At 38.7% G+C, this 11,841-nt stretch overlaps 1 protein-coding gene across 7 annotated transcripts in view; it reads right to left on the reverse strand.

Moving 5' to 3' along the window:
- ANKS1B (ankyrin repeat and sterile alpha motif domain containing 1B) overlaps positions 1-11,841 on the reverse strand; it is a 1,992,519-nt gene that overhangs the window by 459,694 nt on the left and 1,520,984 nt on the right. For all 7 annotated transcript variants that reach the window (XM_006888511.1, XM_006888515.1, XM_006888510.1 and 4 more), the window contains one exon: positions 4,001-4,153. In XM_006888511.1, coding sequence (XP_006888573.1) covers positions 4,001-4,153 — 153 coding nt within the window. The remainder of the gene's footprint in view (positions 1-4,000; positions 4,154-11,841) is intronic.

The raw sequence follows: 11,841 nt of genomic DNA on the forward strand, positions 1-11,841 counted from the left end.
CAGGATAGAGCAGGGTTTAGGGCTGTTGTGCATATAGGGTCGCTATGAGTCGGAAACGACTCGACGGCACATAACAACAACAACAACATTTATACATCTATGTTTGTATGTACGTATGTATCCATCCCTCCATCCATTCATCCAACCAACCAAACAACCATCCATCCATCCATCCATCCATTATTTATTATTATTATTATCTATCTTAATTTCCACATACACTTCCCCATATATACACACATACACATACATACATATATATACATTTTGAACGAAAAATGGATGATAGGCTATTTGCACGGTTCCTTAAAGTTATTTTTTATTTTGTAAAATTACTCACACATATTTAAAGGAAACACCAAGTTGTTCTCTTAGTTAAAATCTCCTGATGCAGGCTATTGAGGTTATCAACAGCAGAAAGGAGTATTCCACAAATGTGGTAAAATCATAGGCAAAGCTTGAATCACCTTCTTAACTGAAAATAAAAATTCTCCTACTTATGCACCATCAACTAATCTTTAATACTCTCACAGCAAGTCTTTAGAGGCAACAAGAATTCAAGCCAGAGGTTCCTCCTGCGAGTATTTGTGGAAGAAACAATTTGCCTGGCAAGCTTTCCTCATAGATTCATATTTGAACATGAAAATAGTTGCTACAAAATGGAAAGTATTAGCAATGATATTATCGATCATGGAAGACACAGGAGTACAACAGAGCACTGGTAAAACATCAGCTTCTGACTATGGAGCACAGATTGCCAATAAAAGAAGCAACTATTGGCATTATCTTCCATCGTTTCAGTCTAGAAACACATAGACCTGTAAGGTTGGTACTACAACATGTCTTAAAACTATCTCTGCACATGAAATCGACTGGTGACAGTCTGATTCTGAGGTCCACCAGGCCTGTCACTTTCCCTGACATCTACCTTCTAACCTTTGAGCAACCCTGTCATCAAAACCCACACTGATCTTTGCCAATAACCTTGCTTTTGAAAAGCAATCATGTATACCACCAACAAAAAGATGTTTGGAGACTTTTTCAAAGATTATAATGTCAAATATAACTGGACTTTGCAAGTGATACCTTTGTATGCTTTTTATTTACTCATTGGATAGTTTGAATAAACTGATTACACGGTCTGATAATGTTGTTGTTGTTGTTATGTGCCGTCAAGTCGCCTGCGACTCATTTTTTTAAAACAAGCACAGTACCACATGAAATGGAATTTTTAATCAATACTAGTTAGTGATGCTGGTAGTTCAAGATACTTATAATCAGCAGTCAATTTCCTTATCCTTTATTCTCGACCTCACCACCACCACTTGCTTCATTTTACATAGAACAATGGTTACTGGAGATATGTGATCTCTTTAAAAGTGGCCCATTCATTACAGTGACTTAAGAGTTGATTTTTTTCTGAAAGCTTTGCTCTAAATCAAAGTTTGTTTTAGGCTAGGAATAGAATCTCAAATAAATTATGCTATTTAATATAGAAGTACTGGATTCACACATTAGATTAAGAGATTGTCTCAAATTTGGAAACCTTCCCACATCAGTTGGGATAAGTAAGAGTCTTGAATTTGAGACCAGCCAAAATTTCATTAGTCAGTTGTTGTGTATTGTGAAGTTGGAACTACTGGTAGGTGAACCTGCAGGAGGCTTTCGGAGGCAATGAATTGCACGAGAAGAGATTTCCCATCTTCCTTCTACAGCGTAGTTGGTGGCTCTGAACTGTAAACCTTTGGTATGACAGTGCAACGCCTTACCACTAAACCACCAGAGTTCCCTCATAAGACAGTAGCTACACATTTTGTCTTTCTCTCATTTTGAAGCCCAATATCTCCAAACCATCTACTCTAGTAGGCATAACCACTTTGGTTTCTGATTCCCAAAATGAAATGTATATTTCTTGTTTAGAATAAATGTATCTACAAAGTTAGACTTACAAAGTCTCTTAGAGGGTGTGCTTGCCCATAAAGACATCACAATGGACTTAAAATTTGGTTTACTTTAAGGGAGAGATCCTGTGATGATGGGTAGATGAAGACGTTGTATTCTAGGCCAGAAAAGGTCTACAATGCAGTGACTGTACTGTGATACAGTGCTTGTGACATGCACTTACATACCCTGGGTTGAAGTCAGATTGTATTACAGCAAATATGGCGGAAGGGAACACTCGGCCCAGCAAGCATGGCCACCTTTCTCAACTCAAGGTTGCATGGCCCAGTGAGAAGTGGTGGATCAGCCCCTGAGCACTGGCAGCCAGGTCTTCCAGCATCACTGTTCCTATAGCTGTTACAACTGCCTATGTGCTCAGACACAGTTCTGAACTGAGATCCAGACAGCCAGTATCCACAGCACTGGGGAAAGTGCAGGATCAAGTCTAAGAGCTTAGATGTTATTCTGAGCTTTTGAATTTTGCGAGAGAGCTATTTTCTATTACAGAAGAGCCTTGCTTCAGTGAAAACAAATTCTATTAGGATGTTATTTTTTCAATGGAGGATGATTGCTAGTGTCAGTTAGGTGAGTAACTCAAGTGGTACTTACAGTAAGTATTTACTCTTAAGCAGCAAAGCAAGTATACTTAGGAGATGCTACATAGAGATATTTGGCCATTAATTGAGATAGAGCTCCATTGGAAGCATGTTTGATAAGTGGAAGCCAATGACTTCTCTGGCATATGGCCGAGAGTAGCCACGAGATGTGTGTCAAGTTCTAGAAGAACTGAAATCTCAGCTAGAAGCAACAAAAAAAAATGGAATAGCTTCAGTTACTTCCAATGTCTGTGACAGAAATGAACCAGAGGTTTTAGCCAGACAGTGAGTTTCTTTTGAAATCATGTTAGCTTTTGTGAGGGGCTAAGAATAGAAATGGCAAATTAGAAGGCGTCGAGAAATTGTTCATTTAAAGTTTCCATTTAGACTCAGGGACAGTTTTAATATATTGTTTGGGAGAAGATATTACTTTTAAAGACAGCCTTTTTTTAAAAAAAAAGCAAAGAATAATTAGCTCCTAATAATAACTATTATTTGAAATAAATGACGGCAGGTAATATGTAGAGACTGGACTTCTGACGAGATAAGAAATTGAAGAGTAGAATAGAGCACCATGAACTGGCAGAAATTGACCAGCTAGCTTCCCAGTTTCCAGTGTCTAAATGCATTTCCCCTCCAGTACGGGAATACGAAGCTTAAATTGTAGAAAAATGTCTCTAAAAGACTGGCTGCTACTGTCAATTTTTTGAAAAGAAATGCTTATAGAGCTAAATGTAAGTGAATTTATAACCTTCATATGCGATCTTTCCACCCTCTTTGTGTCAGTTTTCCATTAGAAAAAAATTAGCCATAGAAATAAGATGAGAAAGATATCAAAATCATGTATGCAGATTTAGCTGATCTCTTTTGGGCTTAGATATATGAGAACATATGTCGGCCAGTTTTTATAGGCAATCTATGCCAAACATACAAATAAAGCAGAGACAACATAAGGTTAGACGCAGCTTGGGAAGATAAAATCTGGTAGCATAGCAGCTTACTTAATAAGAAAAAATATTCCCTTCAACCATCGGGTTTGTATATGCAGTGAAGTTACAAACAAGCAAGAACAGTGCAGATAGGAAAATGCTCTATACCGTTACTTTTTAACAATGGACCCGAGCGAAGATCAGAATGAGGACTTGTTTGTTATGACCATTTGCCAAACACAAATAGACAAAGCTTCCTAAAATGACAAATGCCCTGAATGCTTGAAGCTTTTCTGAGACAATGCAAGATGCCACTCTTTACCCCTCAGTTTCTTCCACTGAAACTTCAAAAAGACAATGACTCTGACTTGATCGAGCCAAGGGATTTGTACCTTAAAGCTGAAGGTATGTGTAAAATCGTTATTGGGAGCCCAAACAGATACAGAGAAAGAAAAGGCAATAGGTGCCATCTCCAATTGGTATTTTAATTACAAAGGGCTGAATGGCTCAGGTGCCATTAAGAGACCAACTTACATTTATAAGTTCAACCTCCCAGATTTTTTTCAATAGGTCCATCGAGGTGTAGCCATTAATGAGAAAGGCTTTGGTGTAGTCGCCCAGTTCAATGGAATCCAGCCACTCGGCCACGGAGGTGGGATGGTAGCCATCGTGACCAATGGGTCGCATCTGTAATCAAGAAAATCACATTAGGATTAATTTAAACGGTTTACTTTGCAGACTAACAACAGATTGCATCTTGCCACTTGGGAATTTATCGGACATGAGGCAACACATCTTTCTGGATATGGCAATAAGGACAAACAAAATGCATTATGCACAATTCTAAACCATTAATAAAGTTCATGCTGCACTCGTTTTCAGAAAAATACCCGAAAATTCCTAATTTAGCTGTGAGAGATCAACCCCACATTGGAGCGAATGAAATCTGTCAAACTTTCTTCATAGACATTACTATTGGCAATCCGTTGGCTGCGATGTTAACTGATGTCAGCTGAACAGAGTTAACTTAAGGCTGAAGGTACATTGTACTGCCTCTCAAAATGTAGGTGATAATCTTCATATGTACCACATCAAAACATGTGAAGATACTGCATAACTTGGACACTGAAAGGAAACCCACACTTTTGTGAGATATACCTTATAGGTAGTGCAAGCATGCTGGAGAAACTGTGGTATAAACCCTGTAAATAAGAGGCTTTGGGGTGTTTTAAGACCACATGCTCTGTATAAACTCTATAGTAAGTTAAATATGAAGACAGAAGATTCTGGAAGGTAATTTCCTAATTTTTTTCCTCAACTATACGCAGTGATTAAAAAAATTCTTTTAGGATAACAAAGAAGCATGACAAGAACATAACGTTTCTGAGTTTAAGTTAGAGTGTGAAAGTAGCTTAAGCAAGAGAAACTTCTGGATTTCAACTTTTGTGTGGTTGATTTTTGTTAGATTTACAGAGTTTGGCTTTTTAAATGATTTGCTCCATGCACTGTTTTGCATGCAATGCCATACATCTTTATTTAGTAAGGACAGCTGACAGCCCAGTAACATGGTACAGTCCTTCACTGAAATAAACTCTTGGGGTGAACAGCCAAACTGGGCATCTCGCAATATGGATGGATTTTCCTCTTACATCAGATTCAAGGAGATTCATATTAATGGAAATCTATGATTCTGATTTGTGAGCAGAGAAAAGATTAGCTGGGCCATCATGGATTCAGATTTTAATCTTTAAAATGTTAGACTTTCTGTCATATGCAATGTTCTCATTTCTTAGATTCTCCTTAGTCCTCAATTTTTAACTCACTTTTTCTTTACCTCAAGTTACACTCTCCAGTTTAATTTCCCTTTTGATGTATTTAAACATTTAAGTCCTGTTAGAAAGTTACAGTGCAACTCCTTATGCACATTAGAACCGAAACTATTTATATACTGTCAAACTTTTGTAAATAGGCTAGGTAATTGCAAAACAAACTGTAAATTGCTCAAGGGGTTCAACATGAAGCTGCCTACAGTGTACATCTAGAAGATAATGATATTTTTCTGGACAATCCCATATGACTTTTCTATGCACTAAAAGTATTTGATACCTGCTTAACCATGCACAAACTTTCAAGGAAAACTTCTTCCCTGTGGATCATCTGTCTCATCCACGATATGAGATTTATTTCTACAGTATATGTATATTCCTTCCTCTGAGCTCCAGTTGATTAAGCCAAAGAATTTAATTAACTAAATTAAGCCAAACACCCAGTGCGACATGGTCCACCCATAGGCTACCTGAAAGTTGAGCGAGACACAAGCTGCAACGTGGATGAACCTTGAAAACATTATGCCAAATAAAACAGGTCAGTCCCAAAAGGAAAATTCTGTACGGTATCACTTATGCAATGTGGCAAATATATAGAGACCAAATTTTATTAGTAGCTCCCAGGACAAGTAAAAAGGGGAATTACTGCTTAGGAAGCATTGAGTTGATGTTAATGGTATTTGAACAACTTAGAAAAGGACATTGTGAAAATGTTTGTAAACAGAAAGAATGTAATCCATCTCTTAATTGAATGATACATGTAAAAATTAATGAATCATCAAATGCTTGTTATGTATGTTTTTACCACAATAAAAAAAGAAAGGAGAAATGCACAAAAATCTAAGAGCTAGGATACTTAGGGTCCTCATTCAGGAACTCAGAATTGATAGGTTGTGGAAATGAGTTGTTTAGAACCAAGAGAAGAGCTAAACAGAACACTTGGAAGATGATACGAGGTCGAGTCAGAGATAAAGCCAGAGGGATTGGGACAATTCAAAGCCATATTTAAGGAAAGATTTCAGGACAGCAGAATTAATGGGTCAGTACTGGAACTCAACAGAGAATTGCCAGATGTGCAGGTCTGGGTTTAGAAGGGGCCATACCACTAGGGACATTAGAGCCAATGTCAGATGGATCTTAGCTGAAAGCAATGAGTACAGACGGATGGATGTGTTTTTTCATTGATTATGCAAAGTCTTTTGACTGTGTGATCACAACAAATTGTGGCTAACTCTGAGTAGAATGGGAATTCCAGAACACTTGATCATACTTATGCAAAACCTATACTAGGACCAGGAGAGAGTTGTCAGACTCAGCAAAGAAACACTGCATGGTTCAAAATCAGGAAAGGTGTATGATGGGGATGTATTCCGTCTCCATACCTTTTCTATATGCAGAACAGATCATCTGGGAGGATGGGCTCTGTGAGGAGGAATGTTGCATCAGGATTGGGGGAGGACTCATCAACAACTTGCATTACATAGATGACACAACCTTGCTTGCCAAAACTGAGGAGAACCTGAGGCATTTGCTGCAGAAGGTCAAAGACTGCAGCTTTCATTATGGATTGAAGTTCAACACAAAGAAAACAGAGGTTCCTCCCACTGGGCCAATTAGCAGCATCTTGATAGACAGTGAAGAGATTGAGATTGTTAACAGCTTCAGCTTTCTTGACTCCACAATCAATATTCTTGGTACAAGCAGCCAGGACATCATTTATATAGTAGCTGAATTGGGAAAATCTACTGTCAGGGACTTCTCCAGAGTACTGAAGAGCAATGGTGTCAGTTTAGAGACAAAGGTGTGCTTGATAAAGGCCATGATCTTTGCAATTACGTGCTATGCATCAGAGAGGTGGGAAATTACTAAGGATAATAGAAGAAGAATTGACATATTCAAGTTATGGTACTGGAGAAGAGTTTTGAATATACCATGGACTTCTAAGAGAACAAACAAGTCTGTCCTGGAGAGGGTGAAACCAGGCTGCTCCTTGGAAGCAAGGATTTTGAAGCTCTGTCTGACATACTCTGGCCATGTTGCAAGGAGTTACCAGTTTCTGGAGAGGGACATCATGCTTGGAACTGTGGAGGGACAGCAAAAAAGGCAGGAAGACCCTGGATGAGATGGACTGACTCAGTGACTGGGGTAAAGGGGATAGGTGTGTCAGAGACAGTGAAATTCACTCAGAATAGAGCAGGGTTCAGAGCTGTTGTACACAGTGTCACTCTGAATCAGCATTGAATCGACAGCATATAACCACAAAAATAACAACAACTCAATAAGATGATTGGTGAGGAGAAAGGGTCAACTATATAGTGAAGTAGAAATGATGTAACCAAGAGATATTGTAGCCATGAAGAAAAGAGATGCTGGAGATTTTCCAGTTTTCCTGAAGTTTGAGTCTATTAGAGTTTTGGGATGTCCATGAAATTCTCACATCATTACCATCAATTTTTCTTAACTTGACTGAGTCTCGGTTTCTTGAAATCCCTCTAACATACGTACAGTGTATTAATCAGTGTCATCAGGATGACAGCATGATGTCCAACAAAATAATGAGAGGAAGGTATAATTATAATTATAATAATATGTTTCTGCATACAGTGACTGCAATATGCTTTTTTCCTCTGATTGCATTAAACTGTGGTGGTCATTTGCCTTTTCATCCATCTAGGATCCATTCCTCCTTCTTCTGTTAATACTCAAAAGCTCTCTATTATCTGGTAAGTTCAGACTCAGAGCGATCTTCCCGTCTTTCTTCCATGGAGTCACTGGCGGATTTGAACCACCAGAGAAGTACAGCTTTGGATAGCAGCAAATTCACTACAAACTATACAACCAGAACTTCCCTTTTCTGGTAATTGTTATTATGTGGCATTGAGTAGGCATTAACAACTCAAAGCTGACCTTCCAGAAAGTTTCAGAGACTGTAAAGCCTTTGATGAGTTTGTCCATCTTCTCTCACAGAGCAGATGGTGGATTTTAATCTTGTGTTTCTGGTTGAAAACAACAGCTCCTTACCCCTTGGCTACCATAGTACCCTGGTTTTTCTTGGATATAATCCTCTCCTATTCTCTGCCTTTGAGTAGAGAGTGACTCATAGTGACCCTATGAACAAAAGGCCCAAAGCCCTTCTACAACTAATGGCAATTATCAAAGTTCATAGAGTTACTGAGGGCATGTGGTTTAGGAAGTGCATGCCACTCCTACTTCCAAAAATATAAATATATATAGAGAGACAGAAATCAAGCTACTTGAAGATTGCCCAAAAGCAGAAGCTCAGAAGAGACAGGGATCTTCCTCCAGAGCTGACACACAGAGAGAAAACCTTTCTACAGCATGTTTTTGTGTACTGCACTGACTCACAGCTGACCCTCCAGTGGGTTTTCAGAGGCAGTAAATCACACAGAAGGAGACTGTCTATCATTCTCCCATGGAGAAGCTGAGAATTCTGTCTGATTTTTGGCCTCCTAAATGTGGGCACTGTGGTCATCTAGTGGGTGAACATGTGTGCTGGTAACCCACAGGCAGGTTTGAAACCACCCATCACTCCTCCGGAGAAAGATGAACAATTTCTTCCTGTGTTATTCACAGCCTCTGAAAACCTGGAGGGTCAACTCTGAGTTGATTCTGACCCAACACTAGTATGTTGAGTTGAGTTGAGCTGAATTGAGCTGAAACAGTGAGAAAAGTCATCCATCAAAGTCATCCATATGTGGTATTTGCTATAAAAGCACTAGCTAAGAAAGATACTAGTGTTAGGCAAGACAAAAAGAATGCCTACCAGAAGACTACACAAAATTATAAACTATAATTACCACTTTGCCCTCACAATATTTCTACTGTACATCCTCCCTATACCAGGGAATTTAAAATGAAGAAAGAGGATGTGAGTTCTTTGTGGGGGCTCTAAGCTTAACTGGAGCAAAAGAAACAAAAGGGGGTTTAATCTGGATTGGAATTTACTTTTCAGTATTTTGATGACTGGGAAGTTATTAGATGTGTTATCATTAAAAAACAAGAAGAAGAGTCATTTAAACTTTGTTGAATGTAGTACCTGGGGGTAGGGCAGCAACAAAACAAAACAAAACAAAACAAAACAGCACGTCTATGAGTCGCAGGCGACTCGACGGCACATAACAACAACAACAATCATGGAAATGATAACTCTTAATCAAAAATATGCAAATAGGTAACCAATAAAATTATGAAGACTCTATATACCTGAAGAGAGGAAACCATTAGTGCCAAATGAAGTTACAAAATCAACTTGACACATATTTAATGATATGCACAGTGGATCTTCTGCTGCCACAATAATTTCTTCCAGAACAATTCTCCCATCTGTTCTTCCTTCGTTTCTGTGCCTACCAGCACGATCCTTTATTTGGCCTTTGCCGGTTCTTATAGAGAACTCATGCAATAGCTTTCCACTTGGTTTTCTAACTTTGTTGTTGTTGTTGTTAGGTGCCATCAAGTCGACCATGACTCATAATAACCCCACGAACAACAGATCTGAACCTTGCTCTATACCGCACCATTCTCACAATCTCTGTCATGCTCCAAGTCCACTGTGGTGGTCACTGCATCAATCTGTTTCCTGGAGGGTCTTCCATTATTTTGCTAACCCTTCACCTTTTGTAGCATGACACCTCTCTTTAAGGACTTGATGTTCCTTCTGAAAATATGCCCAAAGTAACTCTCTAACTTTGGCTCAGTTTATATATTACAGCTGTATCACTCTTCTTAAAATCCAGACCCTCAGTCAACCTTTGCACAAAAACCTGTAATAACTCCTTCTTTATAACAATTTAAAAATACTATGTCAATATTCAAGGACAAAATTGTGGCTTAGTAGAAAGGAGCTGCCCCACCATCCCAAAGGTACTTGGTTTGAATCCACCAGCTGCTCCATGGGGGAAAGATGAGCAATCTCCTCCTCTTTTGTGATTTGCTGACTCTGAAAACTCACTTGAGGGTCAGATATGTGTTGGTTCTGACTTGAGGGCACATAACAACAACAACAACAACATTTCAGCATTCAAAGACAATTTAGATAATGTATAACCTTATCTTTTTAATTAACCTTCATTGCTTCTTGGAGGCAAGACAGGTGAAGCTTTGTCTCATACTTTGGACATGTTGCCAGGAGAGACTAGTTTTGAAAAGGAATATCATGCTTGAAAAGGTGGAGAGTCAGCAAAAGAGAGGAAGATCCTTAATGAGATAGACTGACACGGTGACTACAGTAATGGGTGCAAATGTATCAGAGATGATAAGGATGACACAGAATAGGGCAGGATTCAGGTCTATTGTTCAAAGGATCCCTATTTGTCATACTCAACACAACAGCATGTAACAAAAACAACAATAACTCTGCTATGAGTAAAGTTAGTCAATGTTTATGTCTAAATGGGATGTTAAATTGATAGCTGTTATCTGGGTAGGAACTATGCAAGATTTATATCCTTATTGTTCTCATTTTCCCTGCCTGTCCCTATTTCTGGAGTGATTTCTCTAGGACTCTATTCTTTAGCTCTTACTGTTGTTGTTTGGTACCATGGAGTACAACTCATAGCTACCCTATAAACTAGATTTGAGCCCTGTCCCATTCTATGTCATCCTCATCATCTCTGACACACTTGAGCCTAATGCTGCAGTCACTGTGTCAATCCACCTGGTCTAGGGTCTTCCTTTCTGTTGTCATCCCTCCACCTTTGCAAGCAAGATGTCCCTCTCCAATGAATAGCCTCTCCTAGCAACATGACCACAGTATGTGAGAAAAAGCTTCACCAAATTTGCCTCCACAGAGCACTCTGGCTGCACCTTCTCTAAGACATATGCTTGTTCTTTTGTCAGTCCATGAGGTAGCCAGTACTTTTCAGAAAATCACAGTTTAAAAGGCATCAATTCTTCTTCTCTCATCATAATTCACTGTCCAGCTCTCAGCAACATAGCAAGTGATTTAAAAGATCATATTCTGAATAAGGCATCCCGTAAACTAATATCATTACTCCTCAATTATTTGGAAAGGTCCATGACTGCAGACTTACCCAGTTCAATACTTCTTTGTTTGCCTGACTATTGGTCCCAAGTGTATTGATTGTGTATCCAAGTAAGATGAAGTCATTGACAATTTCAATCTTTTCTCCATCTATCATCATGTTGCCTATAGGTTAAGTGGTAAGAATTTTTGTTTTCTTGATGTTGAGATACAATTCAACAATATAATTCAATACCATTGAAAGCTGTAGTCTTTGATATTCTGCAGCAACCGCTTAAGTCCTCCTCACTTACAGCAAGCAAGGTTGTGTTATCTGCCTACCTATATTAATGATGAATCTTCCTCCCATCCTAATGCCATATTCTTCTTCACAGAATCCAGCTTCTCAAATAATTTACTCATAGTATAGACTGAAAGTTCTGGAGAAAAGGATATAACCCTGATGCACACTTTTTCTTATTTCAAACAATGTAGGATGGAAAGAATATACTGAGTCACTGTATCGAAAGGAATTTGAAGACACAGAAGAATTTCATGAAACAACA

This window comes from Elephantulus edwardii, unplaced genomic scaffold (assembly GCF_000299155.1).
Source record: "Elephantulus edwardii isolate Elephantulus edwardi_28Jun2011 unplaced genomic scaffold, EleEdw1.0 scaffold00068, whole genome shotgun sequence".
NCBI lineage: Eukaryota > Metazoa > Chordata > Mammalia > Macroscelidea > Macroscelididae > Elephantulus > Elephantulus edwardii.